The 20204-nt window shown below is 47.4% G+C and overlaps 1 protein-coding gene across 5 annotated transcripts in view; it reads right to left on the bottom strand.

Moving 5' to 3' along the window:
* The window catches only part of KLC3 (kinesin light chain 3), an 819248-nt gene that overhangs the window by 546671 nt on the left and 252373 nt on the right, over positions 1 to 20204 (bottom strand). For all 5 annotated transcript variants that reach the window (XM_069207761.1, XM_069207764.1, XM_069207763.1 and 2 more), the window contains exon 3: positions 17738 to 17965. In XM_069207761.1, the coding sequence (XP_069063862.1) occupies positions 17738 to 17965 (228 nt within the window). The remainder of the gene's footprint in view (positions 1 to 17737; positions 17966 to 20204) is intronic.

The raw sequence follows: 20204 nt of genomic DNA, 5'->3' as shown, positions 1-20204 counted from the left end.
CTCTTACATGCCACCTATGATACTAAAGGCATTCCTGACCAAAAAGAGATTGTTAGATTCATCCCTGGCAGTAGCCATTTTTAGTATACTAAGACACTGGAATAAATCGACACCTCAGACAGTGGAGGCGAGGTCAACAGCCATGTCGGGCACAGGGTCACATGAACAAGTAATCTACAAACTTAATGATCAGCTGCAAAAATAAGAAAATCTTCATTCATAACCCTGTTGCAATATTACTATGTTTGCGAAATCTGAGCACAAACTAACAAAGTCACTTCCTGCTTGTAAGCGCAGGACACTAGAAAGGCTACAAGCTTTCCCAGCTTAACTATCTATATATGTACAATTCATAAGACGTACCTGGAGATAACGGTGACGATTTATATAATTATATTTTTGTAGATTCTTACTGCATTACATGGTTGAAAGTTATCAGACAAGATATTTTCATACTTTTAGTTTAGACTTTATATAACTTGTCAGATGTTTATTATAAAACTCAACAAAATATTTTTAAAAAGAGTGAATTACATTCAAGCGCAGAAGATAAAGGCAGGTGGTTTTGCGAAGGACAAACAATTGTCTTTGAGACATAGGAGAAAAGGTTAATGCCCTACTAACATAAATCCAATAAAAAGACAGGGGCAGAATATGGAGTATAGTTAGAACATTTTACCAATCATAATGTACATTACATTTTAAGGATGAAACAAGTTACGTACCTGTAACTGTAGTTCTCCAGTATTGGAAACTTTCATAGATTCACATGCTTGAATCATTCCCCGTCGTCGAGATGGGAGTCCCCGGTGTAATACAAAAATTATACTCAATTGCATACAAAGCTCATAGGCACTAGGCCTCTTAATTTAGTAACATCTTATAGTCATTTTATAAAAAAGGACCAAACTTAAGAGACAACCAACCAGCTCTCACCACCCTCTTGAACCCTCCTGTGAGGAGCTGATTTACCTCAGATTTTCCGGTTACAAGTGCAATAATTAATCTAGGACTGAGGAAAATGAAGGTGAGCTCCTCAGGGGAGGAAGGGTGGGTCGCATGTGAATCTTTGAAAGTTTCCAATACTGGAGAACTACAGTTACAGGTAAGTAACTTGTTTCTTACTCCAGTACTGGAACTTTCATAGATTCACATGCTTGAATCAGAATAGTAAGCAATGGATAACATTTTTGTCCCATAGATAGCAGCATAGTACTCTGAAATGTGAACTGGCATGATAATATGTACATACACTCCTTGCTATTATCTACAGCATTATTATAAAGAAAATGTGATGTAACAGAAAACAAGCGGATGGAGGGAAATAATGATTTAGCTCACCTTAATTTAAACTGGTTTCGAAGGACCGCTTGACCAACGGCTGCATCCCGAAGTGACTCCGTGTCCAAGAAGTAATGCTGGTGAAGGTGCGAGTTGTCCTCCATGTCGCAGCACGACAGATGTCTTTAAGTGATACACCAGCAAACAGCGCACAGGACATAGACATAGCTCTGGTAAAATGCACCCTTACACTCGTGTGCAGTGATCTTCCTGCTTTCTGATGGCAGAATATGATTGTGTCTTTAATCCATCAGGATCTAGTCTGTTTCGTTACTGAGTGACCTTTTCTAGCGGCACTGAACACTACAAATAACTGAGTGGACTGTCTGAACGATTTTGTTCTGTCCAGATAGAATTTTATGCATCTTTTATCGTCGAGTGAATGGAGAGTTCTTTCCACAGCAGTTTGCGGGTTCGGGAAGAAAGTTTTAAGCACCACCGGCTCGGTGATATGGAACTCCGAAAGCACTTTAGGAACAAATTTATGATTGGTGCGCAGGATGACTCTATCCTGTCTGTACTGCAGAAAAGGTTCTTGTATAGTGAAAGTTTGAATTTCACTAACTCTGCGCGATGAAGTAAGAGCGAGAATGAGAGCCACTTTCCAAGTGAGGTACTTGATGTCCGCCCTGTGAACAGGCTCAAAAGTCTCCTTCATAAGCTGGCCAAGGACGATGTTAAGTTGCCATGCCGGCGGCGGAGGCTTTACTGGAGGAAAAGATCTGAAGAGACCTTTCAGAAATTTCTTTACCAATCTGAGAGAGCATAAGGATGGTTTGCCTGGTTCTCTTCTGTATCTGGAGATGGCAGCTAAATGGACTCTGATTGAGGAATGGGCTAGACCGGAACGTGCCAGCTATAAGAAATATGGCAACACTGCCTCCGGTGCGGAGGAGAGAGGGTGCATATTTTGTGGCTTTGGCACCATACACAAAATCGTTTCCCTTTTAGTCTGTTAGATTTGTTGGTGCTAGCTGCATGTGCATTAGCTAGCACTTCTCTGCACTCAGACGGTAGATCTAGATGGCCGAATTCATTATACTCAGGAGCCATGCGTGCAAACTGAGAGACTTGGGGTTCGGGTGCCTCACTTGCCCCCGAATGATGGTACGCAGCTCCGGGATTGGTCTGAGATGGATGGGTGGAGAGGCCGACAGGAGAAGCAACTCCGTGTGCCACAGTTGACGAGGCCATGCTGGAGCTATGAGGATCAGCTGGCAGGGTTTAGACTTCATCTTCCTGATCACCCTTGCGAGGAGAGGAATCGGAGGAAGAGCGTACGCATAGATCCCTGACCATGCAATCGAAAATGCATCCCCCCATAATCCCTGTTGGTGATGCCAACTTGCATAATGTTGGCATTTGGCATTCCGGGAGGATGCAAATAAGTCCAGATTCGGTTTTCCTCACTAGTTGAATATTCGATCTAGCGTTCTCTGGTCTAATTCCCACTCGTGGGAGGATGTCGGCAATCTGCTTAGAGAATCTGCGATGGTATTCTGTAGGCCTGGGACATGCTCCGCAGTTAAGTGGACTGAGTGGTGAATGCACCATTTCCAGATGGTTTGTGCTACTCGAGAGAGTATGTGAGAACCTGTTCCTCCCTGCTTGTTTAAGTAGTGCATTGTGGTGGTACTGTCTGTCCTGATGAGCACTTCTGACCCTCTTATCCTTGGAAGGAAGGCTTGCAAGGCATAATAGACCGCTCTCAGCTCGAGAAGATTTATGTGGAACAAACAGCGAGAGGGTGGCCACTTGCCATCCACCCGAAGGTCCTGCAAACATGCGCCCCATCCTGTGAATGATGCATCTGTAGTTACAATCATTGGAGGAACTCGTGCCAAGAAGCTGAGTCCTTTGGAAATGTTCTCGGGATTCGTCCACCAATCCAGAGAATAGACAATGTGCAGTATTACGAGGATGGTATCCTCGAAGGATCCTCGTGCTTGCATCCATTGCCTGTCCAGTTCTTCCTGAATTGGGCGCATTCGTAGGCGGCAGAATGGAATGAGGCTTATACATGACGACATCATGCCCAGCAAGGACTTGTACCGCCGAACTAAAAGACACATTTTTCTTTAGACGCGCCTTCCCAGCTGTATTAGCCTTATTTGTCTGTCTGGTGCTGGATAGGCTTTGGCTTGTTGAGTGTCTAAGATAGTCCCTAGGAAGGCTAATCGAGTGGGTGGCTGTAGGAAAAAAAATTCTTTGTTGAGTGTAAGGCCTAATTCCATGAAAAGGCGCAGAGTAGCCTTGACTGAGTTTTCTGCGGATTGGACATCGGGAGCTTTTACCAACCAGTCGTCGAGGTAGGGAAAAACCTGGTGTTTGTTTCTCCTTAGGTAGGCTGCCACTGGCGCTAGACATTTGGTGAAGATTCGTGGTGCTGAACGCAGGCCAAAGGGAAGGACCTTGAACTGGAAATGTTTGCCGTTGACCACAATCCTTAGGTACTTTCTGTGGAGCGGATGAATGGAAATGTGAAAGAAGGCGTCCTGAAGGTCCAGAGAGTCCATGTAGTCTGCTCTGTTCAGAAGCTGGAGGACGTCTTGTAGGGTGACCATTCAAAATGTTTGCTTCTGAGGTACTTGTTTAGCTCTCGTAAGACCAGGATTGGCCTCCATAGGAAAGACTTTTTTCGGATGAGAAAGAAGCGGGACTAAAAACTCTTTCCCCTCTGGGAATGCAGAAGAGACTCTATAGCCCCTTTCTTCAGCATAGTTATTACCTCCAAGCGGAGTAGACAAAGGTGTTTTTGATGAATCTGGGATGGAGGCATTGAAGGGGGGATCTGGGTGAATTCCAACAGGTGTCCGAAGCGGATGACATCCAGCACCCACTTGTCTTTGGTTATTTGATGCCAGCGTTGAATATTATGTTTTAGAATTCCGTGATAAATTGTAGGAGGAGAATATATAGGACGTGTTGTTAGACAGTCTTTGTCTACGTGCTGATTCTTTAGGTTGACGCCCCTGTTTGCTCTTGCCCTGGGATATGCTGCGGGAGGTGGTTGCCTCAGTTGGTATTGTGTCCTAGAAAGCTGAAACGTGGAGAATTAGGATGGGTACCTATATTGTTGGTATCCCCCACGAAAGGAAGGTTGACCTCTGCCCCTAGCACCACAAAAGGGCACTTTTCTGTATTGCAGAGTGCCTAAGGATTTTGCCGTTTCCATATCCGACTTGATGGCTTGAAGGGCGTCGTCAACGTGCTTGCCAAATAGAGCTTCTCCATCGTATGGAAGATCTAGTATTTTAGTCTGCACTTCGGGACGAAAGTTAATGGGTGTGAGCCAACCTTGACGCCTCAACACAGCTAGACCCGCGAGCAATCTGTAGCCCATTGCCGCTATATCAGTGCACAATCGATGATCTCAGCTGAAGATCGCTGGCCCTCTACCAGAACTTTCCTAGCTTCTGTCTTGGAGGTGTCTGAAAGCTCTTCCAATGAATGGGATACATCCCACCAGAGCTGTCGATCATATCTGCCTAGCTGAGCAAGGGAGTTGGCCGCCCTTACCACAATAGCGGACATGGAGGAGAAACTATTGCCGATGTTACCTGAGCGCCTCCCTTCTTTATCTGGCGGTGATGTCAATGGCATAGAGGGGTTCCTGGAGCGACGTTGGGCGGCTTGCGATCTTACGGAGTCCGGCTTCAGGTGTCCTGAGAGGCAAGCTGGAGCATCCTCCGTGGGTTTATATTTCTTAACTAGTCTCGGCAGAACCGCAGGGACTGTTGCTGGATCCTGCATAATTTTCAGGCCCTGACTCCAAACATGTTCTATTATGGGTATAGCTCTGACAATTTTCATGTGGGGCTCTTTAAAGTCATATAGGAAGCAATCCTGCTGAGTTGCGGGCATTGGAAGATCGAACAGCGTGGCGACACGCTCAAGCAGGTTATGGAAGCCACCTATATCTTTAGGTGGGGACTCAACCATGGGCGCTGTAGGAGAAGCAGGAGCCGGTACAATGTAATCCTCCCACTCATCATTATTAGGTTGCATCTCACCTTCCTCCGCATCCTTATCGGAGGATACCTGTTGTCTTGGTGTGGAAAGAACAGACTGCTGTGACTTTGGCTGAGGTGTATGTTGCGTCTGCTGCAAGTGAGGAGTTGCCTGCGGAGGCGGAAGTATCGGCTGTTGCACCGATGAAGGCTTAGCTGGAAAATGTTCCTGATAGTCCGGAAACATTGCTTGTAAGTCAGAAACAAGCCCAGGGGGAAGACCGACCGGCGCCGGCTGCTCATAATAGCCTTGAGTATAGTATGAAGCATCATCATTATTCGAGTATTCTTGGCACTTAACCCTTAACTGGGAAGGGCTGTTGGCCACTCCAAAAATACCCTCCTCATCCGAATCATCTTCATCTAAGAGATGTGAGGGTAAAAGGCTGGAAACCTTGCTAGGAGACGTAACTGAGGGCGCTAGGTGATACCTTTTCGCCCTCCTGTGAGCATCCTGGTCCCCTGAGGAAAACAGAGGCAAGGAACATGGCCTCTGAACCTGTACTGTAGTCTTCATCGTTGACGAGAGATGTGCCGTCGAATGTGGTGGCGTCGATGGTGGTATCGTCGACGGGAGCATCGGCGTATCAATTGTCATTAACGGTGGAAACGTCTATGGTAGAGACGTAGTTGACGGTTCGAGTGTCGTCAACGATGCCGTTGACGGTTTTGCTCTGTCGACGAAGCCGTTGTCGGTGGAAGCAGCGTCGACAAGGCCGTCGACAGTGGAAACAGTGTTGACCAGGCCGTAGCCGGCGGGGTCGTCTGTGAGAGCGTCGACGGTATCAAAGCTGATGGTGAAGCTACATCACATGCCGGCGACAAGGATGAGCATATTGTCGAAGAAGAGCCGGATCTCGCCATAGAGACAGACAGTGTGGCGACGGTGGAAGTCGTCGTCAGGACTTGAGCCGTCGATGATGATCCTGTCGACGGCGCAGAAGTTGTTTTTTTGAAGGTTTTCTTTACCTTGAATGTTGGTGTCGATGGCTCAGAAACAGGCTTCTATTTGGACTTTAAGTCTGAAGCTGTAGTCTTCATCCTTGAAGGGCTGCCAGTTTTTGAGGATGCCTCAGAGGATTTTTTTACAACTTTCCATGGTCTTTCTTCTGAAGAAACTTCAGATTGTCGTTTGACAGGCGTTTTCACCACAGAAACAGAAGAATAGGCACTGTCCTCATCAGAGACAGGATTGTTACTGGATTTCAACGTTTGTAGCCAGATGAGAAGACAACCCTCTCTGTCCTTAAGAGTCTTAGTACAAAATGTTCTACATACCTTGCAGTCTCTAGGTTTATGGCTAGGATAGAGACAACATATACAGTCCTTATGCTGATCATCAACATGCAGCCTTTTCTTCATGCAGGTAGCAAAGGCTCTAAAAAGCCCTTTTTAGGTGTCTCTGACATGGTAGCCAGTTTGAACCACCTTGAATTATTCGTGAAGAGAGAAAATATCCAAATCCACTCAGAAAGGATTTCTGAGAGAAAAAAATGAGCAGATCTCAGAGGAGAGTCCTTAGCACAACGTGCAGTAGAAAATCTGGGAGAAATCAGCTCCTCACAGGAGGGTTCTAGAGGGTGGTGAGAGCTGATTGGTTGTCTCTTAAGTTTGGTCCTTTTTTATAAAATGACTATAAGATGTTACTAAATTAAGAGGCCTAGTGCCTCTGAGCTTTAGATGCAATTGAGTATGATTTTTGTATTACATCGGGGACTCCCATCTCGACGACAGGGAATGATTCAAGCATGTGAATCTATGAAAGTTCCAATACTGGAATTAATAAACCTTGTACATCTGGTGAATAAAGTACTTTCATGTATGAAATGTTAGGCTCGTTGAAAGCATTCTTTTTAACAGAGGCATGATGAATGTAACCATGCCTGGAACATTTACACGTACCTAATCGCACGTATTTTGGTCATGACCCGTTCGCAAAGATTACAACAGCCAAACTCACTGAGAATAACGAACTTTGCAGTATTTTGCCTATATTAATTGTTGAAAATGGCCCTCTCTACAGGGTTATCCCCAAACATTTTGCCCTTCTCCTATTTTTCTGACACCCTTTTTGTTGGTTTTAGGATTCTGGGCACTTAAACATTGCTAATCAGTGCTATAATGCATGTGCTCTCTCACACAAAACTTGGTGTAATTAACTTACAACTGTTTGGCTTATTTAATGTACCAGCAAGTCCCTTGTAAAGTGACATACCGTATTCCCAGGGCCTGTTAAATAAATGCTTTCAGTGGGCCTGCAGCAGTGATTGCGCCACCTACAGAAGTAGCCTTTCAAACTTGTCTCAGATCTGCCACTGGAGTGCCTGCAGGAACAGTATAGTGCCATATTGATTTGGCAAGTCAAACTACTTGGCAAGGCCTAAACTCCCTTGTTACTACAACTAAGTCACCCTTAAGGTAGACCCAAGATAGCCCTATAGGCACAGTGCTTTGTATGGAAAAGGTAGGACATGTACTTTTATGTTTTTGAATGTCCTATTAGTGACAAACAGCCTATTTTGTTTTTCACTACTGTGAGGGCTGGTCCTCTCCTAGGTTAGCATTGGGGATTCCCTTATATATGTGTAAGTGGTAATTTCTGATCTGTGAGGGGTAGCGTGGGCATGTTTGGTATGTTTGAAATGGCAGTGAGAAACCTGCTAACTGGTGTAGTTGGATTTCATATTACTATTTTATAAATGCCACTTTTAGAAAGTGGGCATTTCTATGTGCTTATAACTCTAGTGTTTTGCAGCCTGACTACAACCCATGTCAAGGGCAGAGTATCACTTACACTTGGTGCATACAGCCACAACACAGGATCAGCTGGGTGTGACAGAAGAGGCATCTGCATCCATCTGCATGCAGATAGTCTTCCTGGGCTGGGGAGAGGAAGGGGCTTCACACCTTACATAGCAAGAGGTTGTGTCCCTGCCTCACACAATGGGCTGAATTACCCCCTAATGATGTCTGGAGCCAGGGCTAAGTCTAAAGGGGTTTTGTCACACTTGAAAGGGTTCCTTTGAAGGCACCCCTTGTATAAAGATATTTGTAAGTATAAGTACAGGGGCTGTGACCCCATCATTTAGAGTTTTGGAACTGTGACTAAACCTCTGTCAGAAGGACTGCAGCACAAAGGACTCATCTGTACTGCTCTTCTGTTGGAGCCCTGCTGCTGCTGGGTGACATGAAGGACTCACTGGATTGCTCTTCTGCTTGTCGCCCTGCTGTCAGCTGTGCCCTGACTCAGTTCTGCATGGACACTTCAGGGGCACCTAGGAAAGATCACCATCACTGGCTGTGCTGGTCTACCTGCCTACTGCTGCCTGCCTTTATTTCCCCCCTCTAAGTTTACTCCCAAGGGCCCAACGCATGGAGAGCCTTGGTTGTGGCCTCTGGCTCCTGCACTCATAGTGCAAAGTGAGGTCATGTGGAGTGCCTGCTACTCCCCCAGCACCGCATTTGCTTGAGAGCGCTCTTTCTGTATTTTTTGTGTGTGGGTGAAGCGCAGCTGCTAATCCCCCAGAGCTGTGTTCTGTGAGCCAAAAGAAGCGCTGTCGCGACAGAGGAACCACCAACCCCACAGGGCTGGAAGGTTGCCTAGCAAGTTGGGAGACTCTGAGGGCATAAGCGGAGGGCAGGGCCCAACCAGGCAGGGCTCACCTGCCAAGAGGGAATCGTTCTGCTGATGCCCCTGCCTCACTGGGGAGAGCAGTCCTACAGGGCACGCCAGCACCCGAGACCCAGGAAGGAGCTACCCCAAACAAAGGAGATTGTTCCTAGGTGGCTGGCTCAGAGACACTGGAGAGTAACAGCGCAGGTGCAGACCCCCCAAAAAGGTACCGTGTTGACAACGCCGTCCCACGTAAACTAGCAGGGGCTGTGTGTTTCTGTCACCGTCAGGAGGGAGTGAAGAAAGTCTCTCCTGCCTGCATTAAGCCAGAATAATCTTCAAGGTCCCAGAGGCTAAACAGCTGCTGGCAGGCTTGCAGGCTGTTGCTGTTGAAACACTTTGCATTCGGTGAGACCCAGCAAGGCTGCCCCACCAGTCCCTACAGAGGCCCCCCGTGCTGGCACATACCTTTGGGGGGGCGCTGATTCTGTTGGTTTTTTTTGATAAAGAGAATTTATTAATTTTCCATAAAACAATTGTGCTTACAGTACAACATGATGCCAACGGGCATCAAACAATAATGGTCAAATCCTCGGTCCCTGCCACATTTTATTACTAAATATTGCTCACCATCAACGCTTAAAGGCCTGCTACGTCCTCCCACTTCCCCCATATCTTCTTGTGTTCGTGTAAACAGCCTCTGGCCTCGTACACTAGTTTCTCTCGCTGCGCACACCAATCCACACCCCGTCTCCACTTAGCCAATGGCGGAGCCACCCTGGCCTTCCAATCTGCCATTATATCCCTTTTGGCCACTAGATATGCCACCCCTAAGAAGGACCGATCTGCTCTTCGTAGCTCTGTATCTCCCATGACCCCCAGAAGGAGGGGCAGTGGTGACCTCTTTACCTCCTCCTGTAGGACCCGGGATGTCTCCTGCACCACCTTTTCCCAATAGGCCGTTATAGTCGGACATGCCCATACCATGTGGTAGAAATCGGCTGTATGATACCTGCAGCGGGGGCATTCCGCTGTGGGGCGGAGGCCTGCTTTATGTAACATGGCGGGTGTGAGGTATGCAGCATGTAGGAAATAGGATTGTATTAACCGGAAGCGTGTAGCCATTGTTAGGGAGCGTGGGGCCATTAGTGCTTCTGTCCAGTCCGCTTCCTCCATGGGTCCCACCCAACTCTCCCACCTCTGGCGAAGCTCTCTCAGGGGTCCCCCAGCGGCGGTGATTAAGGTGCGATAAATCTGAGAAACCCCTCCCCTTCCCAGGTCTCCCATCAGTGCCTTGGCTTCCATGGGGCTATGTTCAGGTATGGTGTCTCCTGTCTGTAGGTGAACTAGTAGAGCGTGGCGTAACTGGAGATATCGATGGAATTGTGTCTTGTTTAAGGAATATTGTTTCTGGAGGTCTTGAAAAGATCGTATGTGTGACCCTCTCCAAATATCTCCCAGTGTGGAGATCCCTATGGTGTCCCATTTTTGAAAGCCCTCCAGACCTGCCACATGTATCAGCTGCTTTCCATGCCAAAGCGGGGTTTGTTGGGTTAGACGTCCCCACCACCCCGTCACTTTCTGGGCAGTACGCCATCCCAGAAGTACCACTTTGGTCACATCTGGGGCCCCTCGGGGTATCGGGCTCCCGTAGAGTGTGTCAAGGATCCGTGGGTAGCCCATTGTCTGTAATTCTAGTTGGTATGCGGGGTCTGTCCATCCACCTCCCATCCAGTCATTGATTACAAGTGTGTGCATCGCTAGATAATAGTATTGAATTTTCGACATGTCCAGTCCACCCTCATATACATCCCTCTGACAGGTTCTTAGCGACAATCTTGTACGTGAGCTACTCCATATGAATTGGCGTGCTAAAGAGTCCATCTCCTTGAACCATCTCACGGGGATGGGGAGTGGGAAATTTTGTAGGAGGTATACGAGCCTGGGGAGGATCATCATCTTGTACAGCGCTATTCTACCAAGTAGATTCAGGGGGAGGGCCTTCCAGCGCAGAAGGTCGGTTTTGATTTTCTTTGTAAGCGGCGTGACATTGAGTTCCCACGCTAGCTCGGGGAGAAGTGAGATGTGTATCCCGAGGTATTTGAAGCTGTTTTTCCGTACAGGGATATTTCGTTGCCAATCTATACAGTCGCGCGCGCGATGAAGGGGAATCAGCAAAGATTTGGCTGGGTTCAGGGTCAGTCCTGAAGCTTCCGCGAAAAGTCTAAGGATCTCTAGAACGCGTGGGCCGCTTTTGGATGGGTTGGAGATGTACAGGAGCACATCGTCCGCGTACAAGGCCACTCTGTCCTCCGAACCAGAGGGCCAGCGCCAGCCCTCGATCAGTGGATCGCTTCTCAGTAATATCGCCAGTGGCTCTACTACTAGTGCGAAGAGCAGGGGAGATAACGGGCATCCCTGCCGAGTCCCACGGCCAATAGGGATTGGATCGGAGACCACTCCATTCACCCTGATACGGGCAGTCGGGTTAGAGTATAGGAGTTTCACCAATCCCCGGAATTTAGGTCCAAGCCCATTTTTATATAGGACCTGTTCGAGGTAGGACCAATCTACCGTATCAAATGCCTTTTCAAAGTCGAGTAAAAGCAGTGCCAATTGTGTATGCGATAGCGCCTCGCGGTGTGCCAAAGCAAGGTGTAGTCGTCTGATGCAGTGCCTTGTGCTACGAGTGGGCATAAAACCACACTGATCAGGATGCACCAGCGTGGGCATTACCTCCTTCAGTCTGGAAGCAAGGATCGAAGAAAGCACCTTGACTTCCACATTTAGGAGCGAGATAGGCCGGTACGCCGAACAGTGTCGTGATGGGGGTTGGGTTTTGGGGATCACCACAATAGTGGCTTGATCAATCTCTGTTGGGAAGCGGCCTTGATTCTCCGCTTCTTCGTACATGTTGAGCAGGTGGGGGCCCAGAATATCACTACATTTACTGTAAAATTCCGCTGGAAAGCCGTCGGGGCCTGGTGTTTTGCCTGATGCCAGGCCCGATATTGCGCTGCAGATCTCTACAAGACCAGTGGCCTCGTCCAGTCTGTCTCTCGCCTCTGGGGATACCCCGGGAAGGGTAATCTCATTTAGTAGGGGGGACTCTCTCTCAACAGCAGGGCGTGGGTGTCCGGCGTATAGACGGGCGTAGTAGGAGGCAAAGCTATGTGCGATTTCCACTGCTGTTTTGACAAGGGTGCCCGAGTCATCTAAGATCTCCGGTATAATTCTGTTAGCCATGGGGCGGGTGGCCAGCCAATGCAGTAGCTTCCCGTTCTTATCCCCCCATACATAGATTCGGGCTGCTGAGGCTCTCCACATGTGCTTGGCCGATTCTAGCATTATATGTTTGATATCCTCTCTTACCCTGGTCAGTTTCCTCATAGTCGAGGCAGATGCCAAGTTTACATGTTGGCATTCGAGTCTCCGGGCCTTGTTCTCTAGCTCGGTGATCTGTGAGTTTTGATCCCGTTCACGGGACCGAAGAATGCTTCTGGCGTGACCTCTAATAGTGGCCTTGCAGGCAGCCCATAGCATTCCCGGGGACCGAACCGAGCCCTCATTTAATTCGAAATACTGGCCGAGGTGCGACCTGATATCTTGGGTATACTCTTTATCTTGTAAGTGCCACGCATTTAAGCGCCACATAGGCCGTCTGGTAAGGTCTGCTCTGCCCAGTCGGATTCGTATTGGTGCATGGTCGGAGACCCCCCGTGGAAGAATCTCTGCCCCTGCGACGTTTAAGAAATCTAGGGCGGGCATGAACACCAGGTCTATTCTGGACTGCCGAAGTATGTGTGTAGTGGCGTTCTCTGGGATGCCAGGTGCGCCATACTTCACACAGGCCGAGGCTATCCGCCCAATTACTTAGGGCTGAGGCCCGCTTGGATCTATTTATGGTAGTTTCCCCAGAGATGTCCAGCTTTGGGTCAAGGACCGCGTTGAAGTTGCCGCCCAGTAGGGTGGTTCCTTGGGGTAATCCTGAGGTTACTCGGTGGAGCGAAAGTAGGAAGGAGTCAAGATTTGCCGGGGGTGCATATACGCATACCAAGTTTAGCGGTTGTCCGTGAAGAGTCCCTGTGACTACCATGAATCTACCTTGTGAGTCAGATTGCGTGGAAGTGATCACCATGGGCAGAGATCGATGGAGCAGAATAGCCACTCCTCTAGAGCCTCTGGAAAATCCTGCATGGTATACCCTATCGTATCCTCCCCTCGCAAGCATAGGGCATCTGGACCCAAGAAGATGGGTCTTCTGCAGGAGAACCACTGAGGGGGAATACCTGCGGAGGGTATTAAATACTGCCGATCTTTTGATCTTGTCTAATAGGCCATTTACATTCCAGGAGAGGACCTGGGTTACTGAGGACCAAGCGTGAGGTGTGCCGATGTTGGGCATGTTTGGATGTGTGGGTGCAGGCCCTGGGATGACCATTTCGAACGTGACAGCGAAATTCTAAATTTACAAACCAGGCTAACTAACTTGTCGCCTCTTAAACCTAACTTAAACTTCCCCTCCCCCCTGAACTCCCCCCCTCCCCATACTCCCCCCCCAGAAGCATCTGTCGCCCATGTACCCAACCAAAACCAGACAGCCAGTGGAGCTGTCGTTGGAGTGGAGTGATGGACCCCTCCTTTCCTTCGGATCAATTGCAATTAGCAGTCACAAATCAAGCGTTCAACACCATACTCTAGGAAGTCTTCGGTGCTATCAATGTTAGTCTCGCCAGGGGTCGCCTGAGTGGATCAAACGTAGCCCGAATCCCCCCACGTCTCGCGCAGGGGCCTCACATATCCCGTCAACCGAGTACCGGAGACTGACTCAATCGCCCGTCCTCGGCGGGCTGGGACGGTGTCCGAGGCATCGGAAGAGCCTCAGTGCTAGTCTCGGTATGAGGATTGGGGTCCCGGGCTGTTCCATCCTCTGCCGGAGCGATCGAGTCTTTCTGTCTGCCTCTCCGGGATCTGGTGCGTCGCCGGCTCCTCCGGGGCCCCCCCGACGGCGAGGGCTCGACATGTGGGGTTCTTCCAGTGGTTATGGGGGGACCCTTTCGGGCTCCGATGCCCTCCTCTGTCAGCCAGTCCCAAGCCTCCTCAGGAGATTCAAAAAAATAAGCTTTCCCAGCCATGAGGACTTTGAGGCGTGCGGGGAAAAGGAGCATGTACGAGAGTTGCATTGCCCTAAGTTTTTGCTTAACATGTTCGTACGACCTACGGCGGGTTTGGACTTCTCTGGTGTAGTCCGGGAAAATTAGGATTTTGTGGTTTTCCCACTGCGTACCATCTTGCCGCCTCGCCTCCCTGAGGATATTGTCTCTGTCCTTAAAGTTAAGGAATCGTGCGATCATCGGGCGCTTCGGGCCGCCCGGGGGTGGGCGAGGCGCGAGCGCCCTGTGGGCTCTTTCAATTGCAAACAGGGGCGAGAGGGATTGGTCCGGCATCCAAGATTTAATCCACCTCTCCAGGAATTCGACGGCCTTGTCATCCTCTATGCCCTCCGGGAAACCTATGAAGCGTAGGTTGTTGCGTCTGGCCCGGTTTTCTGCATCTTCTGCGCGGCGGTGAAGCTCGCCTGTTCGGGATTGTAGTTGGGCTACTTTGGTTTTGAGGTCAGACAAATCACTTTCGGTTTGGGAAACTCTGGTTTCCACCTCCGTAATTCGAGTTACTGCATTCCTAAGGTCCTGCCTAATGAGGCCCATGTCCACTCGCACCTCTCCAATTTTCGTTTCCACAGCCATCTGCGATGATTGAATAGCTTGGAGAATGGCACTCACCCCGTCTGGGGCCGGGCCCCCACCAGCCACTTCTCCCCCTCGCCGTTGGCCCATCGTAGTCGTGAACTGGTCGATTTTTTGTTGGGAGGGCGGAGGTTGTTTGTTCGTTTTGTCTTTTCCCATCGTGGCACTTGAAGCGGGTGTCAGGTGGGCCACACCTTCTTTAATGCGGTTTCAAGCCTGAGAATTCGGTGTGTTGTCCGGTGCCTTGGACTGTATGGGGGTTCGCAGTGTCCGATCACGCAAGGGCGGCCAGCGTTGGCACCGTTGGCACCTTCTTTTCAGGTCCCTTTCTCGCTCTCTCCATCGGGGTGGGGGGGACCCGTCCAAGACCCAGACCCAGGCTTCTCCACCTTAAGGCCTCTCTGCCCCCGCCATAGGCCCCGTGCCGTCACGACCGGGCTGTCAATCTCTCGAGTCGATTCTGACTAGGGTATCCGAATGCCCCAAGGTGTTGTTCTCTACTGCTCAGCCCGCAGTCTAGGTTCTGCCGCAGTCCAGCTCGTGCTCCGTTTGGATCCGGGCCCGAGGGAGGTCGGAACCAGGCCCTCAGGCCCTCTCCCGCCGCTGCAGGGATGGGGGGGTGGGGATGTCACTGCTTGTCTTCTCCCCTCCAGCCCCTCCTGATCTCCGATTTATGTCTTTGCCCCCCCGGGGCACCACCTGGATCTCCGGTCGTGTCCCGATCCCCAGCGTGCCTCCAGCTCCTAATTCCAGCTAGGAGAAGGACCCCGGGGGAAGGGCCTCTGCCGCGGCCTCAGTGCGGTCCCGCAAGCTGCTCGGGCCGCACCCGCGCCTCCGCGCGTCGGCGCGGCGCCGCTCACCCGGCGTCTTCCGCCTCGACGAGAGGCGGGGGGGCTCGTCGGCACTCCAGCGGCCGGGATCCACCGCCGGAGCACGCCCCAGCCCTCTCCGGGCATCCTGCCGCTCTCCAACCTTCAGCACTCGTCTCCGGCGGGGCTCTCAAGCCCGTATCAGCTCCGCCGGGCACATCTCGCCGCGGCCGCCATCTTGAACACTTCGTCACAGGATCGGCCGGACCGCTATGTGAAGGCGGGACGCCGGCTTCCCACCAGATCGCCCCAGCAGACCTCTCTACGGGCCCCCGGGACGCCGGGGAGCCATGTATAGCGTTTTTTGCTCCCTTGGACCGCGGTAGTTAAGGGCGGATGACGGAGGGGTCCAGAGCACTCTCAGAGTGCGACCGCCATCTTGACGCCCGAAGCCACGCCCCGATTCTGTTGGTTAGTGGCACTATGGGGTAACCTCAACGGAGGCCCCCAAGTGTCACTAAGAAACATGCATTTCCGGAAACCTATAATTATGGTAAAGTAACTAGCAGGAGCAGTTACGGTAAAGTAACTAGCGGGAGCACAGGTGTTCTGCATGGAAGCCCTACATACTGTATAATGTGTAATAGGAGTCCCCTATGCTGACAAGATGGTATTCTGTGATTTATGTGAATTTCCCAACCTACTGCTGCATTTCATGCATTGATGTCCTAATCTATGTTGTTTTGGGTTCTCTAAAGATATGGACAACAAGCATTACCCCAGTATTTACATAATATGCACAATACTTATGATTTATGTTAATTATGCCCTAATGATATATTTCCAATATTTAAGAAATCCATTTTTATATAACCCTGTGTGGAGACTTTTTTGTGTTGTTATTTATTGTGTCACTGGTGTGAGTGTGTTGCGCAAACGCTTTACATATCGCCTCCGGGGATAAGCCTGACTGCTTTGTGCCAAGTTACCAGGGGGCGAGCCAAGGTTATAGTTGATGTTTAACTTACTGGCCCTAAATTGATTGGTGGGTTTTGCCTGGCTTAGCAATATACCCTAGCCAACCAGAAACTCAATTTCTAACATTAATGAATACATTCTTGCAAGATGAATATGTCTGTTATCACTGCAGCCCCTGAGTCCCTAGTATAAAATGGAAATATCCATGTGACTTCCCAAATCTGTTTGGGGTAACTTTATCAGCAACATTTGACTTGACAATAAAGTTTTGTACACAAATAGTGTGAAAATAGCACTTTTCTGACTGCATGTTATACTTGCAGAAACATATTTAGTATCTGGTTGTATTAACAGATTTTGGGGGTTATTACAACTTTGGAGGAGGTGTTAATCCGTCCCAAAAGTGACGGTAAAGTGACGGATATACCACCAGCCGTATTACGAGTTCCATAAGATATAATGGACTCGTAATACGGCTGGTGGTATATCCGTCACTTTACCGTCACTTTTGGGATGGATTAACACCTCCTCCAAAGTTGTAATAACCCCCTTTATTTTAAAAACAAGTGGATGATTTATTACTGATCATTAGTATGTGGCTTGGCAGGGCTCACATTCACATTTCCCAGCAAGTACTTTTTATACTATACGTTGACTTTGATGAATTTAATGTAAAATAATTTTAGGACCGTTATTTTATATTTCATCGTAGCCTTGATAAACTCTGTGGGAGAAATATATGTCCGCTAAGCTGTGTGAATAGGCATTCATTATGTCACTAATCAACTGCTGATTAGATTTAAAAGTACAATGAGTTGCGTTACATGAAAATAAACAGCCAATATTAAAATCCCTCAATTTCTAATAATATTCTAATAAGTTCTAGACGGATCTCCCTATCATGATAGTATTCGGACAGTTCCTCTTGTGAAGTATCGTACAATGAACGTACTTGTCTAAAGACTGCTACATTTGCATTTTGTCCTTACAGTCCTCTTTAAATGCAAATGGCTTTCAACTGTACAGAGAATAGGCTAGCTCCATCTGTGCCTCATGTCAAAGTAAACTCTTTATTCAATGAGGTTAGTGGTTGTCTTGTGTCATATCCACAATTAATCTTTGTTGATACGGTGCTCGATGTGATGACGAATAAACCAATTTAAAACTCAGACAGTATTACTAGAACAAAAACTATAGCTATAAACGTTTCTGCTTTTGAAACCTTTGAGCATACAATACCTGCTCCTCCTTGGGTTCGTACTGCTTGAGTTGGTTCATGAACTCCAGGTGTTTCTTCTCTTCCTCTAGCTGCGCCACCATCTGCTCACTCTGCTGCAGTTTCAGCTGTGTACTTGCCAGCTCATCCCTTAACCAAAGGTTTTCCTGACACAGACGCTTGACCTGGGTCTTCAGCTTATGTTTCTCTGCCTCCAAATGTCCAATATGTGAAGAAAGTGCAATCATCACCTGAGGCACAAATAATATTATTTTCATCACCACTTTGACTTCAATCATACATACTTGTGTTATGTTACATTGTTTTCACTTGTATGACATCATTGCAAATAAATGAGTAAAATACAAGTGTTAATTCATTCAGTAAAATATGTATACCACGCAAGTAGGGAAATGTGAGTCTTCTATAACCTTCTGGAAATCAGGGCATTCCAGGCTTCTGTGTTGTCTTAAGAAAAACATAAGAACCGTCACCCTCAAACTTATGGATTTCAACTCACAACCATTTTATGGCCAAATAATGTCATGGTTCACTGTCTCCTAAATCATTAATGCTTTTATGGTAAAACTCCTTTATGCTATTTATTTAAATACTAGTTTGCAAAGCAATACATTTGTTAAACAAATGACAATTGTTGGAGAGGAAATTAAATGTGAAGAAATTATGCTACATCAGACATCGGCAGAAACAATACAAAATTATATGTGGTGAAAAAGCAGCGTACCCCTAACATTTGTGCTGATGCCAGGGAGGTGAAGAGTTCACCTGAAAATAAAATGCATGACCAGCACCAGCAAGGTCTTAGTCAAAGCAAAACCTGTGTTTGCAAGCTTGAAGGAATTTATAGTCTTAAACACACAAGCATGTATTCTGTTGTCCCAGTAAATTAAAAACAAGTTTGAAGAATGGGAGCAGGAGATTGAATTAGCCAAGGGTACACAAAATCTGATGAGAGGCCTTGGGAGCAGAGTGATGAAACAGACTCACAAATGCACATGCATTCAAAAGTAGTGACTAGTTTGTTAAATATTGTTCAAACTGCAATAAAGAATATGTAAGAAATAGATTAAAGATTTAGGGACACTTGTGATGTGATGTTTTGCAACAAACATGTAACTGCTTAGTAACTTATTACTTGACCTTTTGTAACAAGCATTGTTCATGTTGCTATATAAGTGGCTGCCTGTGAAGCAGCAAATTGTGACCAGCTGTTTACATGTATGGAGATAGCTACTCTTCCTGCAGAGACAGTAAAAAGCAGTGTTTGCCTTGCCAAGAGGAGTCTTGTCTTTTTTACCTTTATTTTCCCTGCAATGCAATTCACGTAGTAAACAATCAAATCAGTAACCAATCTACTGGTCACTTTTAAAATTCTGTACTACATATATATATATTAGTTTATTCGGTCTAAAATTAGGCCATTAAAAAAGATAAAAACAAACCATACATACAAGATAAAACATGGATCATAACCATCACAAAGGAGAAAAAAGAGAAAAAAAAACCAATACAATTTAATACACTCCTTGTCCAACAGACCAAATGTTAAATGATGCTCCTTAGTTTATACCTCCTGGCTTATTGGATACCATTTTCCTTTAAAAGGAAAACGGATAGTTTACTAAATCTTTTCTGATGTTATAAAAACTGCTCTAATGCAAATTATACATAAAAAGTGATTTGTAGTACTTCATAAAATAATTCGTGGTTACAATAATTAAAGACCGAAAATTAAAAAGGGTACCATAGGGTTAAACACATTTCTTGAATAAATTATTCATGAGAATTAACTCTTGCCATTTGCAAAATGCTATATACTGCGATACTATAAGTCAGTTAAATGAGAAAACCCAATAAAAAACACAGACAAGAGTAAAATCTAATATCGTAGGTGAGACAACTCCGATAATCGTATTTAAGTTCCCTAACCGTCTGATATCCTCGTCCACTAGCTGCTGGACATCTCTTCAGCCAGTAGACTAGGGTCTAAAATAGTCCTACTACGAATTGACCATGCTGCTGACAGATATTTGGAAACTGAGCTTACTATCAGCGTGGAAGTATCATATTTGCATAATCTATAGGCACTAGTTCGATCATGCAATAGCAATACCTTGCACAAGGGAATAATCCACTTTCCTCTAGGACATTTATACAAGGGGCAGAAAAATAAAACATGCTCAGGGGTTTCTTTACATAAATGGCAGTTTATGCATTTATCGGACATGGGACTGTTGGTCGACCAACGTAAAGCTATTAACTGCTAATGTTCCGTATCTGAGCTGAAGAAATAAGGCTCGGGCACGTGCTGGTATGGGGAGATCCAGGAAATTCTCAGGCCGCGGTTCGTGTTTGACCAGCAGAAACTCTGCTGTCAGCCGCCCTGGCCCTTTGCAATGAAATGACTCATCGTAAATTTTTCCCCAATATCGCTCTTTGATCAACAATCTAGCGTTAGCAGGAATCATC

The sequence above is a fragment of the Pleurodeles waltl genome, chromosome 9 (genome assembly GCF_031143425.1).
Source record: "Pleurodeles waltl isolate 20211129_DDA chromosome 9, aPleWal1.hap1.20221129, whole genome shotgun sequence".
In the NCBI taxonomy this organism is placed as follows: Eukaryota; Metazoa; Chordata; class Amphibia; order Caudata; family Salamandridae; genus Pleurodeles; species Pleurodeles waltl.
The sequence above is the reverse complement of the archived record's forward strand: the minus strand, read 5'-3'. Positions and strand labels throughout refer to the sequence as shown.